This window comes from Rhinatrema bivittatum, chromosome 5 (assembly GCF_901001135.1).
Source record: "Rhinatrema bivittatum chromosome 5, aRhiBiv1.1, whole genome shotgun sequence".
In the NCBI taxonomy this organism is placed as follows: domain Eukaryota; kingdom Metazoa; phylum Chordata; class Amphibia; order Gymnophiona; family Rhinatrematidae; genus Rhinatrema; species Rhinatrema bivittatum.
Genome location: NC_042619.1, coordinates 342,981,950 through 343,006,325, shown reverse-complemented (window position 1 = coordinate 343,006,325; position 24,376 = coordinate 342,981,950). Strand labels below are relative to the sequence as shown.

General features: G+C 42.7%; 1 protein-coding gene across 1 annotated transcript in view; it reads right to left on the bottom strand.

The window, feature by feature from the left end:
* IPO5 (importin 5) overlaps positions 1–24,376 on the bottom strand; it is a 278,851-nt gene that overhangs the window by 16,699 nt on the left and 237,776 nt on the right. The window contains exons 24-25 of the mRNA XM_029604478.1: positions 4,474–4,702; positions 948–1,089 (exon numbers count right to left, since the gene is read on the bottom strand). Of these exons, the coding sequence (XP_029460338.1) occupies positions 948–1,089; positions 4,474–4,702 (371 nt within the window). The remainder of the gene's footprint in view (positions 1–947; positions 1,090–4,473; positions 4,703–24,376) is intronic.

Sequence of the window (24,376 nt, the reverse complement as noted above, 5' to 3'; positions counted from 1 at the left end):
TGTACTTGAAAAAAGTTATTAATTTATGCTTCTATGGCAAGCTTCTTTTAAAGGTTTGCCTTATATTTTACAACTGACTTGCCAGGGTCTATGCTCTTATTTTCTTCATTTGGACCTGCTTTCCATTTCTGAAAGATGCCCTTGTTGCTTTAATTGCCTCTTTAACCTCACCATTTAATCATGCTAGCAAGCATTTGGTTTTCCTTTTATGTTTCTGAATGCATGGAATACATTTTATCTACAATTCCAAGATGGTATTTTTAAATGTCCACATCCCATACAAAACAATCTTTATAATTGCTTTTAGTTTTTGTAATTTCCCATTCTGTCTCTGAAGTTAAATGCTTCTGCAGTAGTTTTACTTAATGTTCTCCCTATGTTAAAGTTGACTACTGAGCAGCTTCACCACCAGCAACTGCAGTCCACCAGAACTAGATTTAAAATAGCTGCCCGTTTTGTCAGTTTCAGAACCAGCTACTCCAAGAAACAATTATTTATGGCATCTAGAAACTATGGCCAAAAAATACATTTACCCAATCAATACTGGTGTAACTGAAATCTCCATTATTGTGTTGCCAATTTTATTTGCATTTCACTGTCTAATTCATCCTGGTAGGATCCCCACCGCTATACTCTTCGCCGTCAAATTGACAAAGCAAATTACTAATGGACATATCCTTAAAAACTTATTTAAACCTTTTTTTAAATACTACTAGCCTTGATCACATTCTCTGGTAAATTCCACAGCTTAATTATTTAAAGAGACTCAACTTACAGATTCAGTTCAGTAGAGTAGCAATTTCCTGGCTATGTGGAGACGGAAGCTGACAACATACCTTTAAATATTATAAGACATTTATACTATGCTATTTAGTTTTCACAAAACCTGACCTTAAGGAAAACCAAAGACTGTACTCTTACACAACCATAAATTCAACTGTACTAACCTGTACTTGACGAACAACATTAGCCAATCGTTTTCCACATGCATCTTCATTTTTTATAGAATCATGAACGCCACCATCTGCTATTATGCTGAATATTTTGGGTAAATTGGAATTGTTTGGCCCTAAAACAATTGGGTTGTTACTATAGAAATAAAGAAAAACAGAAATCAGTGAGGACATGTGTCATATTGTACATTACTGGGGTGATCACTTGTATCAAACTATATATGCCATGTTAATAAAATTCTGTAACTGTTTCCAACATCTAGGACTACATTAACTAAAATAGGACTACATAAAAAGGTTCAAGCAATTCCTACTCTTTATATACTAAGTTAATGTACTAATAGTAAATGCTTTTGTTTTTCCTGCAAAAATCCAGAAGACATGTTTGAATTGAAACTATTTTCCATGAAAAAATAAAATTAAAAGCGGATGTTACATGAATACTACTTAAGTGATTTACAAAATATGCAAACTTTAAAATGAACAAAAAAAAATAAAACCCCAAATTATACCACCTCCAAAAAAAAAAAAGGAACATATTTTAAGGACATATATGCACTGGATTTTGTCTATTAAATAAAAAAGAAAATACAGATTATGTAATAAAAATCAAGGGGAAAAATACAAATATGTTTAAAAATTAAAGGCAAAAAAAGTGATGGGAAAAGCATAATGCCTCCCCCCCCCCCCCCCATAAAAGTAGAAATCTTAATGTAATAGGATATCATGAGAAAAATCATAACTCCTCAGCTGTCAGTTTTACAAAATGACTGAATGATAGGTGGTGCACCTTTCTGAAACCAATTTAAAGCTTTCCTTGTTTCAACTCTCCAGCTCTAGCCCTTTCCACTCCCCTTAACTGTACAGGCACTTTTGCCAAGTCTCAAAAAAAACACATGCTCCAAGTATGGAGTAGTGTAAAGCAAGCTGAACACTATGGGGTCGCGCGTAACCCTTTAAAAACCCTCCTGCACGTGCCCAGCATATTTTGCAGGGGCTCGGTGGCGCGCACAAGCCCTGGGACGCGTGTATTTCCCGGGGCTTTGAAAAAGGGGCGGGAAGGGGGTGGGGTGTGGCGCAAGTCCAGGGGCTGGACCGAGGCCTCCGGCAGCCGGCCAGCGCACTCGAGATACGCCTGCCACAGGCATTCGTAAATACTTGAAATAAGGTAGGGGGGGATTCAGCTAGGGCTGGGGGGTGGGTTAGATAGGGGAAGGGAGGGGAAGGTGGGGGAGAGCGGAAGAAAAGTTACCTCCAAGGCCGCTCCGATTTCGGAGCGGCCTTGGAGGTAACGTGGAAAGCCATCGGGGCTCCCCTAGGGCTCGGCACGCGCAAGGTGCATCACCCCCTTGCGCGTGCCAACCCCAGATTTTATAACATGCGAGCAGCAGCGTGCGTATGTTACAAAATCGGGTGTACATGTGCATGCCGGGTAGCGCACACAAATGTACCCTGCGCGCGCTTCTTTAAAAATCTACCCCTATGAACTTCAAAGCAGGCACCATTAAAAACTACAAATTCAGCTGTTACCATGATGAACATTGTGGGATTATGGGCCTGGCTGTACTAGAATCAGTGCTGTTCAATACAGTCCTAATCTCTTAAAAATGATCCCTTCTGCATTTTTTACTCTATTTGTAGTAATAAATCTCCAAACAGGCATCCCAAGCTTTAGTAAGAGGTAGCTGGAGACAATAGCCCATTCGTTATATTATATAGGTAGTCCCAAAGCCTAGATAAGATTCTGCCCCGCCCACACTCCTAGTGTGACAATATGGAAGCAGGTAGTTAGATAATCCTGAGCTGCCAGCATTTAGATTAAAGGTGCCAATAGTAAAGATATCATCAAAGACAGAGCTACTGTACAGCATTATACTCAACTCTTCCAGCTCTCTGCCGTTGAGGCAGAGAGCTATGCTGGATATGCGTGAGGTATTAGTTTTACTTCTCCCTGCTGTTGAAGCAGGGAGCTATGCTGGATATGCATGAAGTATTAGTTTTACTTCTCCCTGCTGTTGAAGCAGAGAGCTATGCTGGATATGTGTGAAGTATCAGTTTTACTTCTCCCTGCTGTTGAAGCAGGGAGCTATGCTGGATATGCGTGAAGTATTAGTTTTTCTTCTCCCCTGCTGTTGAAGCAGGGAGCTATGCTGGATATGTGTGAAGTATCAGTTTTTCTTCTCCCCTGCCGTTGAAGCAGAGAGCTATGTTGGATATGCGTGAAGTATTAGTTTTTCTTCTCCCCTGCCATTGAAGCAGGGAGCTATGCTGGATATGCGTGAAGTATTAGTTCAGCATACTATCTATACAGTAGAGGCATGTTAAAGTGTGAACTGATGACCAAGCAGCAGCTTTGCATGTTTCTTCAATAGAAGTGGCCTTCAAATGAACCACTGAGGTAGACGTGGCTCATATTTGAAATGTGTCAGAATCCTTAATTCTGGGGTTACATAGGTAACATTAATAATAAGGAAGCTTGTTCCATAGCACTGATCTGAGAATGCACAAGAACGAGTGGCATGTAAAGGAGCAATTCTGGGGTTACATAGGCAACATTAATAATTAGGAAGCTTGTTCCATAGCACTGATCTGAGAATGCACAAGAACAAGTGGCATGTAAAGGAGCAATTCTGGGGTTACATAGGCTCCTTTACATGCCACTCGTGCATTTTTTTAAAAGCTAAGTCCATGACGACAAAAACCAGCTACTGGACCAAGGCACTCATCTGAGGAAAGAATTTGAAGGAATAATCTCAGGAAATTCGACTGAGGAAGAGACCATAAGTATCACCACAGGAGAGAGGGCAATAAACTTCTTTCTTCTTTTCAACTTCAATAAAAACTCCTAGTAGGGAGATTTACATCCATCTGCTGGAGATGGAGAATACTGGCAGGCTTTCAGTGCATGGATATATATATATATATATATATATTCTCCATCTCCAGCAGATGGATGTAAATCTCTCTCTCTCTCTCATATATATATATATATATATATATATATATATACACTGTGATATCAGCTTTGCTCCGTCTCCATCTGCTGGTAGAGGTGTATGTATAACCCACTGGTTATGGATCCACTTATCAATGTTAAGAAACATCAAATTATTTATCATTCCATAAACATAAGCCATGGCTATTTGCCAATTATAGTCATTTTAAGTTATATGCTGAAAACTTTTATAAGATTTTTCTATAATTTACTATATTTGTGTTAAACTGCTATGAGCTTCTCGGATGGTAGAAAATGAGAGTTAATAACTAGGCAATCCTATTAGCTTGAGATGGAAGAAAGAATACAAGTTGCTTGTATGCTAAAATTAACATCACAAACATTTTTGGATGAGATGAAGTGATAAGAGATGCAATATACTATTAAACATTTCTGAAGTACTACAAGGCATGCGTAGCACTGTACAGATACATGCAAGAGATCATCCCTGCTCTGCTTGACAGCTAAGAATTTTTTTTTTAAATCACTTATCTAGTATAGCAATGTACAGAATGTATAACCTACCTTTCAATAAGATCACACAAGTAGCTAAAGGTGTGGACTGCTTCTTCTTTGTCTTCGTGCAGTGGAAGCCATGACAGCCAATGAGGTAGGACTTCCTCAACACTTACACAGTCAGGTCTAAACTTCATTATCTTCCCCACAGCTGAAATGCAGTTCTCTGTTGCATTGATATTTTCTTTGGTTTTGGAGTCTGCAGACTGAATAACCCTGACCAGTAATGGAAGGGCCTCTGTAAACCATACAAAATTTACAGATACACTGCTTATTTACAAACACCTACAGCAATAAGAAATAAAAGCCAAGGAAAATGTTTGACACAAATACTGTGCTATCCTTAAACTTGACTAGGATCTAAAATCTAGGTTTGGATTGTTCTTTGTTCATTCATGCACACATATTGCTAAGACAACCTAAAATATTTGATAAGCAATTGTCACCCAATTTTTTTTTTATTTAGTACACAGCCTCTTAGCTCAAATACACACTAGCTCAAATGCTAGAATTACTACTCTTGAACTTTTAAGTATGAAATGTATTTATATTATGTCAAGGACATCAGTGTCAATTAAGAGTTAGTATCCAAAGGTATAAACTTATGGTATATACCCCTAGAACAGGGGTCAGGAACCTATGGCTCGGGAGCCAGATATGGCTCTTTTGATGGCTGCATCTGGCTCGCAGACAAATCTTTAATAAAAAAGTAAAAATCTAACAAAATCCCCCACCCTCCTGATGCCCCCCAAGACCTCCAAAATTAATTTACTACAGCCCCCACCCTCCTGACCCCCCCCCAAAACCTGCCAAAGTCCCTGGTGGTCTAGCGGGGGTCCAGGAGCGTTCCGGGAGCGATCTCCTGGACTTGGACCGTCGGCTGCCAGTAGTCAAAATGGCGCCGACGGCCATTTGCCCTCACTATGTCACTGGGGTCGACCCCAGTGACATAGTGAGGGCAAAGGGCCGTCGGCACCATTTTGACTACTGGCAGCCGACAGCCCAAGTCCAGGAGATCGCTCCCGGACCCCCGCTGGACCACCAGGGACTTTTGGCAGGTCTTGGGGGGGTCAGGAGGGTGGGGGTTGTAGTAAATTAATTTTGGAGGTCTTGGGGGGCGTCAGGAGGGTGGGGGGTTTTGTTAGATTTTTACTTTTTTATTAAAGATTTGTCTGCGAGCCCTGGACCCCCGCTGGATCACCAGGGACTTTTGGCAGGTCTTGGTGGGGGGGGGGGGGGGTTAGGAGGATGGAGGGTTGTAGTAAATTAATTTGGCAGGTCTTGGGGGCGTCAGGAGGGTGGGGGGTTGTAGTTAGTATGGCTCTCACAAAATTACATTTTAAAATATGTGGCGTTCATGGCTCTCTCAGCCAAAAAGGTTCCCGACCCCTGCCCTAGAATGTTGGCAAGAAGTGGATTTTCGGGTTTCCACATGCTGCACTCCCTCTCCTCACATCTCCATTTTCATAGAACAATCATTCCCCTAAACAATTTCTGCAATCCATGCCATGCCAGTAGCTGCTTGGTCACTGTTCTTTCCACCTGCTTAAAAGAAAGTCACAGTAAGGAGGAAACTATCACTGCAAAGCCCTTCCCACTTTCCTCCAGAGAAAAGAACGGCCATTGTCAGGATAGGAGAAGGATGTGAGAAAAATGGAAGGAGAGCTTGAGAGAGGGAAGAGACAAGCCAAGAGGGGTTTGAAAGACAAAAAAGTATCTGAGAACGGAGAGAACTGAAGAAAGGGTTTGGACATAAGGCAGTTTTCAAAGGCATTTCTATGGATAAAACAGTGCTTTACTGGTGGAAATGTCTTGTCACAAAATTATCTGCTTTATATACTGGTAAATATATGTGGGATGTCATAAATGGGCAGATACATTCCTGGGGGCAGGGATGGGGGAGTGGCTTGCATTTACTTGCACACTTTTGCGTTTTTGGGTAAATTTTCCTGAAAAATAAAATACGGAAACAAATTAACAGGTACTTTTGGTATGAATTTTCAGAACAAGCTTACACAAGTAGGTCCTGCTTTGAAATTTGGTTTAACTTATACATTATTTTAAAATTAGGTGGGCTGTTACATAATTATCCCCAAAAGCACAGACCGCAGTTTGCTTACCATAAACTATGTTTTCCCATAGACAGCAGGATAAATTAGCCATTACATGGCATCAAACGGACTTCTCTCCAAGCCAGTAGAGCTTTGAGCTCTACTGAGCATGTGCGGGAGTTCCCATGCAAGCACTGCCTTGTGATCCTAGTCTATATCACAGCTAATTCTAGTTAGGTATTTGACTCTCCAGGGAGGTAGGTGGGTATTCCATGGCTAATTCATCTTGCTAACTACGGAAAACACTGTTTACGATAAGCAAACTTGCTTTTTCTGTCGATAAGCAGGCTGAATTTGCCATTACACATGGGGAGTCCCAAGCTAAAGGTTTCAGTGGAGCATTAACCGAGTAAGCAACACAAACTCACCATGGAGAATAGACTATTGTGAGAACAGGTTTCACAAAATTGCTTGTCCAAATCTGTCAGTCCTTGAGTTGTCATCCAGACAGTAACAAGACCATTTACTTTTCCAGATAATAGAAGGACTAGGGGGCACTCCAAGAAGTTAGCAAGTAGCATATTTAAATCAAATTAGAGAAAATTCTCACTCAATGCACAATTAAGCTTTAGAATTCATTGCCTGGAGGAAGTGGTTAGGGCAGTAGCTGGGTTTAAAAAAGGTTTTGGTAAGTTGCTGTAGGACAAGGACAAACTGCTATTAAACAAGTTGACTTAGAGAACAGCCACTGCTATTACTGGCATTAGTAGCATGGGATCTATTTAATGTTTGTGTACTTGCCAGGTGATTGTAACCTGGAATGGCAACTACTGGAAACAGGATGCTTGGCTTGATGGACTCTCGATCTCACCCAGAATGAGAACTTATGTTCTTATGTCATAAAGGTGCAGTTTTGCAGATGTGCTCAAGAGGCACTTCTCAAAGATGAGCCACAGAAGACTCCATAGCTAACACTTGATGAGCTTATACAGAGTCTATGATTGGCAATCCTGCTAAGGTGTGGTAGCATTGAATGTACTCAGCTATCCAGGTAGACAAAGTACATTTGGCAACTGCTACACCTAGCTTGTTACGGTCATATGTATTTTTTTTTTATTATTTGTAAGGAATTTGATTTATATTCTGCTTTCAGCCACTTCAAAGATTACATTTTGGTACTGTAAGTGTTTCCCTGACCCCAGAGGGCTCACAATCTGTTTCTATTGGACGTCCAACGTCAAGGTGTAGCAGTGAGATTTAGGATACAAACAGTTGAGAAGTTTGGCAATGTGACAGTTTGTTTCTTGTAATAGGCCAAGGCATGAAGGGTTTTCTCCCTTTTGTGTACATGAGATCTTGGAAAGAAGGTAGGCAGTACTATGGACTGACTGATATGGAAAGCACAGACAACCTTCGACAGATATTTCAGGCAAGTACAGAGGATCACCCTATTGTGGAAGAATTGAATGTATGGTGGATAGTGAACAAGAGCTTGGAGCTCCCCCAACTCTTCTAGTGAATTATTATTATTATTATTTTTAATTTTTATATACCGAGGTTCTTATAGAGACTATAAATCACTCCGGTTTACATATAACGATAAACTGCCCAACAGAGATAAGGGGGCTTTACATAGAACAGTGGTACATATGGAACATTATAACTGGATGACAATTTAACATAATGATAATAAATAATATAGAATAGTTTTACTTGTAATTAATAAAATTATGTAATATAAACTGTATAATTTAAATATTTAACTTGGATATAGTGACATATTAACCATGCCAAATATAAATAATAAGATAAAATGAATTTTGAACTTAGAAATTGTAGTCCAGTTGCAGAGGAAAATATAAATAAGATTAATTTTTAGAACTCAAAGATTGTTGTCCAGTTGCAGAGACCTGAAGGTAGGACTTGGTATGGTGACCATAATTAGGGGATACTTCTTATTTGGAAGACTTTCCGTCTTGGTAGGATTGTGAGTCTGGGAAGGCTTGTTGGAAAAGAAGAGTCTTTAGCCTTTTTTTGAACTCTTGATGATTGGGTTCAAGTCTTAGATTTGGGGGGAGCATGTTCCACTGGTGGGGGCCTGCTAAGGATAGCGCTCTTTTGCTCAGAGATGATTTTACTTGTTGGGCATGCAGTGATCCTTTGTAAGCGCTTCTGATAGGTCTGGAAGATGTGTGCGGTTGGAGTTGAAAGCTTAACGTGATGGGAGCTATTTTGTTTGTCGCTTTGTGGATGATTGTGAGTACCTTATAGAGTATCCTTGTTTAATGGGAAGCCAATGTAGATTACTAAGGATTGGGGTGATGTGATCTTTTTTGTTAGTGCTTGTTAGAATTCTGGCAGCAGAATTCTGTACCATCTGTAATGGTTTGATCGTGTTGTTGGGTAGACCTAGTAGCAGGGAGTTGCAATAGTCGAGCTTTGATAATATTATGGATTGAAGTACTAGCCTGAAGTCGGAGAAATAAAGGAGGGGTTTAAGTTTTTTGAGGACTTGCAGTTTGTAAAAGCAGTCCTTCGTGGTATTGTTTACGAACTTTTTTAGGTTAAGATGATTGTCAAGCCATGCTCCAAGGTCTCTGACGTCCGGTGAGAACATGTTATTAGCGTTTGGTAGAGAGAAGCTAGAAGAGATTGTGAGTGGATCCTGAGAGACAATGAGCATTTCGGTTTTATTGGCATTCAATACTAGGTTGAGGCTTGAGAGTAATTCCTTAATGGGCTGTAGGCATTCGTTCCAGTAAGTGATGGTTTTTTGAAGGGATTCTGTAATCGGGAGAAGGATTTGAATGTCGTCTGCATAGAGGTAATGGGTAAGCTTGAGGTTTGAGAGTAGGTGGCAGAGAGGGAGGAGGTAGATATTGAATAGGGTGGGAGAAAGTGAGGATCCTTGCGGGACTCCTTGCTCTGTAAGGATTGGATGCGATTCTTTGTTGTTTATCCTTACTTTGTAGAATCTGTTGCTTAGGAAGGAGTGAAACCATTTGAGAGCTGTGCCTTTGATCCCTATATTAGTTAGTTGGTCTATAAGTGTAGTATGTTTTACCGTATCAAACGCCGCAGAAAGATCAAGTAGAACCAGCAGGTAAGATTGTTTTTTCTCCAGGTTCACGAGGATGGTATCAGTGAGCGATAAGAGAGATTCGGTGTTTAGTCGTTTTCGGAAGCCATATTGAGCTGGGGATAGAATGTTATGATCTTCCAGATATTCTGACAGTTGCTTGTTGACAATTTTTTCCATCAGTTTGGCGATGAGTGGTAAGTTTGCAATCGGTCGGAAGTTAGCTGGGTCTGATGGAGAAGCATTTGGTTTCTTCAGTAACGGTTTCAGGATTGCCAATTTTAACTGGTTAGGAACTGAGCCTTGAGACAGGGATGTGTTGATAATTTCTGCTATTGGTTTTGAGATGGTGTTTGGTATGGCAATGAGGAGATTTGTTGGTAATGGGTCTGATGGGTGTGAGGATGGTTTTAGTTTTTTGAGTGTATTTTCGATCTCCAGTGAGGAAGTGAGCTCGAATGAGTCCATGCTTGTGTTTTGTTGCGGCACTGTTGTTAGATGGTGTGTTAAGGTGGGGCTATTGGATGTAATTGAATGGGTAAGGTTGGTGATTTTTGTCTTGAAGTAGTTGGCTAGCTCGTTAGCTTTGTTGAGCGCTTGGTGGTCTGGGATCGTGAGAGGAGATGGTTTGGTTAGAGAGGAGACGTAAGAAAAAAGGGCCTTTGAGTCGAAAATGAAGTTGTGTATTTTTTTTGCATAGAATTCTTTCTTTGTTCTAAGGATAGTATTCCTGTAGGAGTTGAGGTGGGATTTGTAGATGGTTTGTGTCGAAGTGGATGAGTTTTTTCTCCAGCTTTGCTCTTTTTTTCTAAGAGATTGTTTGAGGGATTTAAGTTCTGCTGTAAACCAAGGTTTTCTATTGTCTAATGTAGGTTGTATGGTTTTAGTTGTGGTTGGGCAGATTTTATCTGCAATTTTATTGTTAATATTGATCCAAGAGGTGGTAGCAGTTGTTGCGTCTGTGAGGTCAAGTTGATTTAAAGCTTCGGACATCTTTTCACTGAGTATGTCTAGAGAGCAAGGTTTCCTGAATTGGATGGTGGATTTGGTAGTGATTTGAGGTGGAGGTTTGTTGATCCTAAGGGTTGTGTGGATGACTCTGTGGTCTGACCATGGAACTGGTAAACAAGTGGGGTTAGTGTAAATGTTGAAGAGTTCGTTAATAAAGATGAGGTCCAAAGTGTGGCCTGCCTTGTGGGTAGGACTGTTGATAATTTGAGCGAAGCCCAAGTGGTTGAGTGAGGAAAGAAAGGTTTGGCAGTTGATAGATTGTGGAGTAGCGTCTACATGTAAATTAAAGTCTCCGAGGATTATAGCAGGTTTTTCAGTGTTTATGTGTTTAGCTATAAGTTCGATCAGTGGGGAGGGATCCAGTTCTAGGGTACCTGGTGGGGCGTAGACTAAGGCTATTTGGATTTGATCCGATTTAAAGAGGGAGAATTCTAGTTTGGTGGAGGCGTTGGTAAGTTGTAAAGTTATATTAAGTCCTTTTTTTGCTGCAAGGAGGAGTCCCCCACCTCTTTTTTTGGGTCTGGGGACAGAAAATAAGTCATAAGATTGAATGGGCAGTTGATTTGTAAGTACAGTATCTGTGTGTTTTAGCCATGTCTCTGTAATTGCACAGATATCTGGGTTGACTTCTATGAGATAGTCACTGAGGATGTCCATTTTTTTGGAAAGAGACTGAGCATTGAATAGAGTTAATGTAAATAAAGAGAGTCCTAAGATTTGTGTTATAGGTGATATCATTATTGGTAAAAGCCTTTGTTGTCGTGCGATGTGATGAATTGCAGGTTTTGTGTGCTTTCTGAGGTTATGCCAGATTTTGGGTATGGTGCAGAGGTGCATTGTTGTGGTTCAGTTGGTTGGGAGCAATGTTTCGATATTGAAGATGCTGGGCTAAGTATTGGTGAGGTTGACTGAATGCTGGACTGAATGCTGGAAAATGCTGAGTGAAAGCTGGAGAGGCTGACAATGCCGGAGAGGCTGGATGAATGCCGGAGAGGCTAGATGAATGCCGGAGAGGCTAGATGAGTGCTGGAGAATGCTGGAGAGGCCGGATGAATGCTGGAGAGGCTGGAGGCTGGATGAGTGCTGGAGAGGCTGGGTGAATGCTGGAGAGGCTGGGTGAATGCTGGAGAGGCTGGAGGCTGGGTGAATGCTGGAGAGGCTGGAGGCTGGGTGAATGCTGGAGAGGCTGGGTGAATGCTGGAGAGGCTGGGTGAATGCTGGAGAGGCTGGGTGAATGCTGGAGAGGCTGGAGGCTGGGTGAATGCTGGAGAGGCTGGAGGCTGGATGAATGCTGGAGAGGCTGGAGGCTGGGTGAATGCTGGAGAGGCTGGAGGCTGGATGAGTGCTGGAGAATGCTGGATGAATGCTGGAAAGGCTGGAGGCTGGATGAGTGCTGGAGAATGCTGGATGAATGCTGGAAAGGCTGGAGGCTGGATGAATGCTGGAAAGGCTGGAGGCTGGATGAGTGCTGGAGAATGCTGGATGAATGCTGGAGAGGCTGGAGGCTGGATGAGTGCTGGAGAATGCTGGATGAATGCTGGAGAGGCTGGATGAGTGCTGGAGAATGCTGGATGAATGCTGGAGAGGCTGGATGAGTGCTGGAGAATGCTGGATGAATGCTGGAGAGGCTGGAGGCTGGATGAGTGCTGGAGAATGCTGGAGAGGCTGGATGAGTGCTGGAGAATGCTGGATGAATGCTGGAGAGGCTGGAGGCTGGATGAGTGCTGGAGAATGCTGGATGAATGCTGGAGAGGCTGGAGGCTGGATGAGTGCTGGAGAATGCTGGATGAATGCTGGAGAGGCTGGAGGCTGGATGAGTGCTGGAGAATGCTGGATGAATGCTGGAGGCTGGATGAGTGCTGGAGAATGCTGGATGAATGCTGGAGGCTGGATGAGTGCTGGAGAATGCTGGATGAATGCTGGAGAGGCTGGAGGCTGGATGAGTGCTGGAGAATGCTGGATGAGTGCTGGAGAATGCTGGAGGCTGGATGAGTGCTGGAGAATGCTGGATGAATGCTGGAGAGGCTGGATGAGTGCTGGAGAATGCTGGATGAATGCTGGAGAGGCTGGAGGCTGGATGAGTGCTGGAGAGTCTGATTACATGCTGGAGCAGCTTGTGAGTGTTGGAAAGGCTGTTATGTGTATGGGTCGCTGGACAAATGGTTGGATAACGTTGATGTAGCGTGCTTCGGTAGTGTAGGCTGGGTTGTGTGGCCGAGTTGTTTAGCATAGGTGGTTTTTTGTTGTGCTCAGGTTCACACGTTTAGCATAGGTGGTTTCTTGTTGTGCTCAGGTTCACACGAAGGGGCACACAAAGGGGCAAGCCCCTTTCTCGTGCTCCTTCGGCGTGCAACGCACGGCGAGACGCCTAGCTGGGTGGGATTTAAAGCTCTGCTGAGCTTTAACTGGTTGGCTAGCTATATTATTTATGGGCGGGTCTTAGCGTGTGTCCCTGCTTTTTTAATCTTTTAGTTTGTCTTTTTATATTTGAATGTAACTGTTACAAAGGAACAGTATGTTACAAAGGAACAGTACTTTCCATGTCAAGAACATAAGAGAAGCTGACTCCAATGGCTTAAAAGGAGGCTTCATCAATTGAAAAAACATTTAAGTTTCATGGAAACTGTTTTTGCACTGGAGGTTTGACATGCCATAGATCTTTATGAACCTAGATATGATATGAAAGAATGATTAGAAATTGGGTAGATGTACTCAAACCGAAGATGTAGTGAAACTTGAATCAGAAAGACAGAACAAGTACTTTAGCAAATGCTTGAGTTTGCAAGGAAATGAGTCCAAAGCATTCTGTTGGCATCATTTGAAATATCTGGTCCATTTGAAGGCATGATTTCTTCTACAGGGTGGCCCATAGAAAAGAAGCCCGCCTCCAATACCAGTGCATTGGTGGCAGGCAACTTTTCCATGGGCCACCCAGTAGTTGATGGCTTTCTAGACTAGATTAATGTCCATAATCTTTCTAGGCAAACCCAGATCTGTGATTGAGTGTTCAACATTCAAACCCATTAGGTTGAGAGCTGGGATGTTGGGATGAAAAAGTGTCTCTTCGTTCTGGGTTAACAACATAGAGTCTAACCCTAGATGTATGGGAGGACTGCCAGAAAGCTGTACAAGATATACAAACCATATTTACCGGGCCACACTGGAGCTATGAGGTTCAAATTAGTGTGATGCTGGGAAAGCTTTTGCATTGTTCTGATGATCAGCAGTATTCGTGGAAAAGCGTACATGAGGCTTGTTCTCCAGTTGAGAAGGAAAATTTCCTGAGCTAGCCCGAGATTGCTGGGTAGAACTGAGCAAAATTGATTTCGTTTTCTGTTCTGCTCCGAGACGAACAGATTCACTGACAGGAGACTCCATAAGTCAAATAGTCGGTCGGTTACTGATTGCTGTACAGATCACTCATATGGATGAAATACTTTGCTGAGGCGATCTGGCAGCATGTTTGAGATCCCCAGAAAATAAGTGGAATGAAGGACAGCTCAATTCTTGGCTGCCCAATTCCAAATCTTTAGTGCTTCCGTGCCTCCCTGTTTGTTGACATAAAATATGGCAACTTAGTTGTCAGTTTGAATCAGGATGTTTCTCTTCCAAAGAAAGAGAGCCATCACTGACAGAATGAATCTTATTGCTTGACTTGTACCACAGTCAACAGCGGTCAAGTTAGTTGATCTCATTGAGAACGTTGATTCCACTGATATGCAGGCAGGTTAGTGTGATTACATGGATAGCTGTCATCATACACCCCAAGACTATCAGGAGCACTCTGGGTATTGCATGTGGAGAGGATATCATCTTGGGGATGAGAAATATTATGTTTGCTTGGTCTGATGGCAGAAATGCTCTCTCTTGTAGCGAGTCTGTCCAAGTCCCAATAGTCTGAGTAGGGACTAGATTAAATTTCTTGAAATTGACTACAAAACCCAACTGCTGTAAAATAAATTTTGTGCCGAGAACAGAGTACTTCTTCCTGAAAGGTCATTGTAACTAGCTAGTCAAGGTACAGGAAAACATATTCCTTGATGATGGTAAGACATTTTGTAAAGAATCTCAGAGCTGCTGACAAACAGGGAGTACTTTGTATGTAGTAGAAGAACTCACCTTGGAGCAAAGGTAGCGCTAATGGGAAGGGTGGATGGATATGTGAGCATATGCATTCTTTAGGTCCAGGGCACACATCCATTTGTCCTTCAGTATGTAAGAGAATCATGCTGTGGGAATTCATCTTGAATTCCTGAGTCTCAGAGCAGATATTTGTTCGTGTCTCAAGTCCAGAATGGGCCACAATCTTCCTGACTTCTTGGGGATGAGGAAATATAGGGAGTAGAAGTCCTGTACATGTTGGGACACAGGGATTGGTTCTATCACTTGTTGCTGAATTAGTGATTTGACTTCTACGCGAAGCTGCTCCAGGTGAGAGGAATCTGGATTGAGACACAATCCTGGAGGACAGGTAGCCAGGAGAAACGGTAACTATATTTATTTATTTTTTAAGTTTTTTATATACCGGCATTCAAGACTGGTAGTCCCATCATGCTGGTTCACATAGAACAGGAGTGCAAATTAAACTTAAACTTAAAACAATAGTGCGGAAAAAGCAGTTACATGTAACAGGGATAATAGAACTTGGCGTAGGAAAGAAAAGAAAAGAACAAACCAGATAAATTACATATTTATTTATTTATTTTTGGTTTTTATATACCGATCTTCCTGCATTAAATACAAATCAAACCGGCTAATACAAATCATATGGCTAAATAACTTTGTTAGAGGTAGATAACAGTGATATTGAAGAGGATGGGATTTGATTGTTAGTAGTTAAATCATATTGGCGTTAGGAAATGCCTGATTGAACAACCAGGTCTTGAGTCTTTTCTTGAAGGTTGAGAGGCTGGGTTCCATTCTAAGATCTGGGGGGATGGAGTTCCATAAGGTTGGACCAGCTGTAGAGAGGGCCCGATCTCTTAACGTAATGTGTTTGGTGGTTTTGGCTGGGGGAACTTGAAGTAATCCTTTGTATGCATCTCTTGTCGGTCTTGTTGAGGTGTGTAATCGGAGGGGGAAACGTAGGTCAATTGGGGCTAGTTGATGGATGTTTTTGTATATGGTGAGAATGGCCTTGTAGATTATTCTGAAGTGGATGGGTAGCCAGTGGAGGCCCATTAGTATAGGGGTTATGTGGTCTCTTCTCCTGGTGTTAGTGAGTACTCGGGCAGAGGCATTTTGAACCATCTGAAGTGGTTTGGTGTGTGATGAGGGGAGACCAAGCAAGATGGTGTTACAATAGTCCAGCTTTGCGAAGATAATAGATTGAAGAATCGTTCTGAAGTCATGAGCGTGGAAAAGAGGTCTTATTCTTTTCAGCACTTGGAGTTTATAAAAGCAGTCTTTGGTGGTTTTGCTGATGGTAGCTTTCAAGTTCAGGCGATTGTCAATTAGTACTCCTAGATCTCTCACTTGAGTGGTTTTTGGCGTGGCTGGATGAGAGGGGATGATAGAGCTGTTCTCTGGTGTGATGAGCAGGAGTTCCGTTTTGCATGAGTTTAGTACCAGGTTGAGGCTTGTGAGAAGCTGTTTGATATTTTGGAGGCATGTTTCCCAATGAGACAGTGTTTTCGCGAGGGACTCCTTGATGGGGATCAGGACCTGGATATCATCAGCGTAGAGGAAATGTTTGAGATTGAGGTCAGTGAGAAGTTGGCATAAGGGTAGCAGGTATATGTTAAATAGGGTAGGAGACAGGGAAGAGCCCTGAGGGACTCCTACTGACGCGGGGTAGAGTGAGGATTCTTTGTTCTGGATCTTAACCTTGTATCCTCTGTTGCTGAGGAAGGTTCTGAACCACGAAAGTGCAGTGCCTGAGATATCTATGGCGACTAGCTGGTTGATGAGGAGGGCGTGGTTGACGGTGTCAAAAGCTGACGAAAGGTCCAGTAGGATCAGAAGGAAGGCTTGTCCTTTGTCGAGGCCCAAGATGATGTAGTCTGTCAAGGAGATGAGGAGGGCTTCAGTACTTAATGCTTTGCGGAATCCGTACTGTGACGGGAATAGGAGGTTGTTGTCTTCAATGTAGTTTGAGAGTCGTGCGTTTACCAGTTTTTCCATAATCTTGGCTATGAAGGGGAGGTTAGCGATTGGTCGGTAGTTGTTGGAGTCATTGGGATCTAGATTTGGTTTTTTGAGGAGAGGTTTGAGAGAGGCCAATTTGAGGTTGTCTGGGTAGAATCCTTGTGTGATAGAGCAATTTACAGAACATATAGAAAGACATAGTTTAATGGAACAAAGTCAGCATGGCTTTACCCAGGGCAAGTCTTGCCTCACAAATCTGCTTCACTTTTTTGAAGGAGTTAATAAACATGTGGATAAAGGTGAACCGGTAGATATAGTATACTTGGATTTTCAGAAGGCGTTTGACAAAGTTCCTCATGAGAGGCTTCTAGGAAAAGTAAAAAGTCATGGGATAGGTGGCGATGTCCTTTCGTGGATTGCAAACTGGCTAAAAGACAGGAAACAGAGAGTAGGATTAAATGGGCAATTTTCTCAGTGGAAGGGAGTGGACAGTGGAGTGCCTCAGGGATCTGTATTGGGACCCTTACTGTTCAATATATTTATAAATGATCTGGAAAGAAATACGACGAGTGAGATAATCAAATTTGCAGATGACACAAAATTGTGCAGAGTAGTTAAATCACAAGCAGATTGTGATAAATTGCAGGAAGACCTTGTGAGACTGGAAAATTGGGCATCGAAATGGCAGATGACATTTAATGTGGATAAGTGCAAGGTGATGCATATAGGGAAAAATAACCCATGCTATAATTACACGATGTTGGGTTCCATATTAGGTGCTACAACCCAAGAAAGAGATCTAGGTGTCATAGTGGATAACACATTGAAATCGTCGGTTCAGTGTGCTGCGGCAGTCAAAAAAGCAAACAGAATGTTGGGAATTATTAGAAAAGGAATGATGAATAAAACGGAAAATGTCATAATGCCTCTGTATCGCTCCATGGTGAGACCGCACCTTGAATACTGTGTACAATTCTGGTCGCCGCATCTCAAAAAAGATATAATTGCGATGGAGAAGGTACAGAGAAGGGCTACCAAAATGATAAGGGGAATGGAACAACTCCCCTATGAGGAAAGACTAAAGAGGTTAGGACTTTTCAGCTTGGAGAAGAGACGACTGAGGGGGGATATGATAGAGGTATTTAAAATCATGAGAGGTCTAGAACGGGTAGATGTGAATCGGTTATTTACTCTTTCGGATAGTAGAAGGACTAGGGGACACTCCATGAAGTTAGCATGGGGCACATTTAAAACTAATCGGAGAAAGTTCTTTTTTACTCAACGCACAATTAAACTCTGGAATTTGTTGCCAGAGAATGTGGTTCGTGCAGTTAGTATAGCTGTGTTTAAAAAAGGATTGGATAAGTTCTTGGAGAATTCCATTACCTGCTATTAAGTTCACTTAGAGAATAGCCACTGCCATTAGCAATGGTTACATGGAATAGACTTAGTTTTTGGGTACTTGCCAGGTTCTTATGGCCTGGATTGGCCACTGTTGGAAACAGGATGCTGGGCTTGATGGACCCTTGGTCTGACCCAGTATGGCATTTTCTTATGTTCTTATGATGTCTGCCAGGATTTTGGAGATAGTATCTGGAATTGACAGACTGCATGATTATATCCAGACTGCATGATTTTGAGAACCCATAGATCCTTGGTTATCTGATGTCACATTTCCAAGAAAGTCTGGATTCTTCCCCCCAACTAGTACAGAGGTGAATGGATTGTTTTTGGTGGGTGGGGTGAAATCAAAAAATGGGCCTAGGTTTCGTTTGGGCATTTTAACATGGTTTTAAGCTGATGCTGCTTTCATTGTCTAGTCTGGAAAAAGTGGTAGCCGATGCTGTTGAAAAGAGAAGTAGGGACGTTTGTGAGATGTACGGTCATTTGTACATAAAGAAGCATCTCAAAGTAGCATGCTGTTTGGGAGCTCATGAGAGATATTGTGCCACTACATTCTGATCTTTTATCTGAGCGATTGTTTTTCTGAACTTTTCTCCTAAACAAGGGACATCATGTATGCAGTTTGTTCTAAGCCACGCCATTTGTCGAGCCCCAATCAAGACTAAGGAGGTACACGAAATGGAATTGAATGACTCAGATTGAAGAAAGTGATGGATGGTTTCCTCCTCATCCAAGATCAGTTGGAGGTAAGTGTCATCATCCCTAGGTTATAAAAAGACTTTAGTTTCTGGCTGCAGTTGTGGAAGTATTGTACTATATAGAATTGGTAGACAGCAATGCAAGTGGTAAGTAGGGAGCTTTGGAAAACTTTCTTGATAAAACTGACAGTCTGTGGCCTCTTCCTGGAAGCAAGTTTGAGTGAATTCTTGTCTTTATTGCCTCTTTCATAGATTCAGCCACTGGAGAGGCAGCTGACTCATGCTGAATCCAGGAGACACTAACTCTATTTCAGGTCAAGCTTTCTAGCTTGAGAGATGCCCGAAATAGGTGTTTCCCATATCTTCATTTGCAATATATTAAGAATGTTGTGGACTGGAAGGGCCACTGTCAGAATTTGAAGAAGCCCAAGGAAATCTGAACAAAGGTCTTTGTCTTTATGGACATGGATGCCAAGCATCAATCCCATCTTTTCTGTAAGCCTGATGTATGTCAGATCTTCTGGGAACAAGGTGTAGCCTGGAGAAGCCAAGGTCAGAAGGTATACCGGTAGAATTCTAATCTGAACCTAATTGCATTAGCTCACTTTTCCAGGATTCCAATGACGAAGGTGGTGAACCAAGAGGTTCTGCTTGTTGCCGTCGAGGAGATGCTTCCTGGTCCAGTGCTTCTGACCAATTGGACTCAGTTGCAAGAGAACTGGATGATGAACCACCAAAATTAAGGGATCTCATTCTGTGTTGATGCCGATAAGTGAGATTGAGACTCCAATCTGAAGAATCGCTGCAGTAATAGTAGAGAGGAGAAGCTGGATTGTTCCTTCTTGGTTAAAGAGGTAAAACTTCTCACCAAACCTGCAATCTGATCAAGTGACCGATGTTTCCTTTGACCTGGTGTGTGCAGTGGAACATTCTTTTCAGAGACCAGGATAAGTAACTGCATGTGAAGGTGGTTTATTGGACATGAGCAGTCTATGAAACTCAGTGGGTCTGATATTGCCAAATGAAGGCCCCCCGCCTGTATTTTGGCAAGAGATGGGGCTCTTGTTACTGGAGAAGGTAATCTGACTTCTTCCGTTGCCAATCTAGGTTGGGCTACATATAATTGTGTTGGTAGATGTCAGCAAGGTCTCCAGGGAGTAGGAACATTTGCTGGAAGCCACGAGGGCTCTTGGGGTTTCACAGCATCTGTCGTAACTGAATGTCCTGGTTTGGTAGTACTGCGGTCACTTGTGTAAAAAGAGTGGCAGCTCTAGCTTTGCTCCAAAAAGGCAAACAATACAAGTAAAGGGAAAAAACCCAAAAAGGCTAAACTGGATTTTGTGCAGTCACCGCATTGCACAGCCCCATATATAAGGAGGTATAGTCTTGTTCCTCTCCCACTTACATGGAAGAATTTGTCCAATTCACAATACACACTACCAAAATGCCAAGCATGGCAAAAAGACCTGATCCAGGGTCATCTTGTGAACTCCCAGTCACTATTACTAGGAAGGTGCCCAGAACAACTCTCACCCTGAGTTTTCCTCAACCCCAGCATAACAGGAAAGAGAATGAAATCAGAAATTCAAATACAAAATATGTGCACTCATGCCTGGGGTTATATAACTTACCTTGGGATTACACTAATTCCCCAGCTAGCCAAGTTTATTAAAGACTGATCTTAGTCAATGTTCATCTCACAGGTTTCCTCCGTATAGGTCTGTGCAGGTGTCTGGTCTACCTCCATCTCTTCTACAGAGAGCTTGGCTTCTTGCTGGAGGGGTTTATAAGCCTCAGTGTCAGGGAAGGGCTTATCCCAGAATTGGTTGGGCCCTAATTCTCTGCCTTTTGCTCTAGATAGGTTACCTAGGTGATTAAGCCCTCCACCCTCAGCTTACTCCTGATCTAGATACAGCCTCAGTGCCTTAGACTACTGGTCTCTTGTATTGGAGCCCTGGCTTCCCTTTTCTTGAGTCTGGCTTTATGTCTGTGTATCTTGCTGTATTATGGGTTGGTGGGAGGACCCCGCCATGTCACACAGAGTGGCTTTATGATCAATACATTGATGGAGCAGAATGCCTGGACACTTTGAAAGAACTTCAAGCTACCCTTTTCTCTAAAATAGCCTACTGCAACTCTCTCCTTCTTGGCCTCCCCGCAACTACCACAAAACCCCTGCAGATGCTCCAGAATGCCGCCGCCAGAATGCTAACCAACTCCAGCTGAGGAGATCACATCACACCCATCCTCAGGAATCTCCATTGACTCCCTATAAGTTTTAGAATCCTTCATAAGTCACTCACTATTATTCACAAGACCATCCATAATGAAGAACTCTCTCGAGCTAAAAATCCCACTACGACTCCATACTTCAAAAAGACCGGTTAGAGCGGTCTACAAAGGAACCCTACACGCTCCCCCCTCCAAATCCACCCTTCACACCTCCACTAGGGAACGTGCCTTCTCCGCAGCTGGGCCATCTCTATGAACGCCATGCCTCCAGACCTACGCCAGGAACACTGCCCGCTGACCTTTAAGAAAAAACGTAAGACCTGACTGTTCAAAAAGCCTATCCTTAAACTTATAATCTGTGATGCTTCATTCAGTATTTTATTGTATATATTTTATATGTATATATCGTTATAACAAACATCATTCATATATACTTCTACTCTATTGTTCCTTCTCTCCTCTCTTCCACCCTCCAAGTTCCAGTAACCCTCGTTCATTGTAACTCATCTCTTAACTCTCAGCAGCCTCATAGCTACGATTAGCTATTCTCTAAATGAACTTAATAGCAGGTAATGGACTTCTCCTCCAAGAACTTATCCAATCCTTTTTTAAACACAGTTATATTAACTGCACTAACCACATCCTCTGGCAACAAATTCCAGAGTTTAATTGTGCGTTGAGTAAAAAAGAACTTTCTCCGATTAGTTTTAAATGTGCCCCATGCTAACTTCATGGAGTGCACCCTAGTCTTTCTACTATCCGAAAGAGTAAATAACCGATTCACATCTACCCGTTCTAGACCTCTCATGATTTTAAACACCTCTATCATATCCCCCCTCAGTCGTCTCTTCTCCAAGCTGAAAAGTCCTAACCTCTTTAGTCTTTCCTCATAGGGGAGTTGTTCCATTCCCCTTTTCATTTTGGTAGCCCTTCTCTGTACCTTCTCCATTGCAATTATATCTTTTTTGAGAAGCGGCGACCAGAATTGTACACAGTATTCAAGGTGCGGTCTCACCATGGAGCGATACAGAGGCATTATGACATTTTCCGTTTTATTCACCATTCCCTTTCTAATAATTCCCAACATTCTGTTTGCTTTTTTGACTGCCGCAGCACACTGAACCGACGATTTCAATCTGTTATCCACTATAACGTCTAGATCTCTTTCTTGGGTTGTAGCACCTAATATGGAACCTAACTGTGTAACTATAACATGGGTTATTTTTCCCTTATGCATCACCTTGCACTTATCCACATTAAATTTCATCTGCCATTTTGATGCCCAATTTTCCAGTCTCGCAAGGTCTACCTACAATTTATCACAATCTGCTTGTGATTTAACTACTCTGAACAATTTTGTATCATCTGCAAATTTGATTATCTCACTCGTATTTCTTTCCAGATCATTTATAAATATATTGAAAAGTAAGGGTCCCAATACAGATCCCCGAGGCACTCCACTGCCCACTCCCTTCCACTAGAAAATTGTCCATTTAATCCTACTCTGTTTCCTGTCTTTTAGCCAGTTTGCAATCCATGAAAGGACATCGCCACCTATCCCATGACTTTTTACTTTTCCTAGAAGCCTCTCATGAGGAACTTTGTCAAACGCCTTCTGAAAAAGCAAGTGTTGCTTACCTGTAACAGGTGTTCTCACAGGACAGCAGGATGTTAGTCCTCACATATGGGTGACATCATCAGGATGGAGCCCAATCACGGAAAACTTCTATCAAAGTTTCCAGAACTTTGACTGGCCTCTACTGGGCATGCCCAGCATGGCACTAACCCTGCAGCCAGCAGGGGTCCCCTTCAGTCTTATTTGATAGCTACAGGCAGTGCTGAAAAAATAAAACAAAACGTTACGAACCCAACACCGCGGGGCGGCGGGCAGGTTTCGTGAGGACTGACATCCTGCCGTCCTGTGAGAACACCTGTTACAGGTAAGCAACACTTGCTTTCTCACAGGACAAGCAGGATGGTAGTCCTCACATATGGGTGAGTACCGAGCTGAGGATGTCCGAACATGCACCAAATGTACCCAACGGCGTGCAAGAGGCACAACAACTTGGGTGGAATTTGGTAGAGGGCATCCTGAACCCCACTGGGCAGGCAGAAGGGTGTTGGTACGTCACGTTGGAAATAGGTTACGCAGGACAGATTGGCCGAAGATGGAATCTTGTCTTCCGGCTTTGTCCAAGCAATAGTGGGCTGCGAAGGAATGGAGAGAGCTCCAGGTGGCAGCCCTGCAAATGTCAGGAAGCGGCACCGATCTTAGGTGTGCTACTGAAGTCGCCATGGCCCTCACAGAATGTGCTTTAACACGGTCTTGAAAAGGAATGCCTGCTTGCTGGTAGCAAAAAGATATGCAGTCCGCCAACCAGGAGGAGAGAGTCTGCTTACCCACAGGTTGCCCTAATTTGTTGGGATGGAAAGAGATGAATAACTGAGGGCTCTTCCTGTGGGCAAGTGTACGGTCTAGATAGAAAGCTAGAGCTCGTTTCCAGTCAAGGGTATGCAGAGCCTGTTCCCCTGGATTGGAATGGGGCCTGGGAAAGAAGGTAGGTAGTATGATGGATTGATTAATGTGATTAATGTAAAAACTTAGGGTGAGTGCGGAGTACTGCCCGGTCCTGCAGGAGTTTAGTGTAAGGCGGATAGGTAACTAGGGCCTGTAACTCACTAACCCTGCGAGCTGAAGTGATAGCTAAAAGGAATAACACTTTCCATGTGAGATATTTCAGGTCACAGGCGTGAAGAGGCTCGAATGGTGGTTTCATGAGCCGACCAAGAACCAGGTTAAGGTCCCAAGAAGGGGGCGGAGGACATAAAGGTAGCTTGATATGGAGCAAGCCCTTTAAAATCGTGTTACAAGGGGTTGTACTGATATAGGGACATCCCCGACACCTTTATGGAAGGCGGCTACCGCACTGACATGCATTCTGATGGAAGAGGTATTTAGACCTCTTCCATCAGAAGTTCGGACCTCTTCCATCAGAAGGTTCGGACCAGCCACACATATCGCAGATGCCATCCCATCAAAAATTCTCCTCACCATTCCTTCCGCCATTGCAAAGCCAATAGCAGATATTATAAACTGCTCCATCACCACCGGGAAAGTCCCCGAACCACTGAAACTTGCCATTGTGAAGCCTCTACTGAAAAAACCCACCCTCGACCACAATGACCCAGCAAACTACAGGCCCATCTCCAATCTGCCTTTTATATCAAAAATCATGGAGAAGGTGGTTAACATGCAACTCACTGATTTCCTAGAAGAAAACAATATCTTACATCCCGCTCAATATGGCTTTCGCCAAGACCGAAGCACCGAAAAACTCCTGCTTGCAATA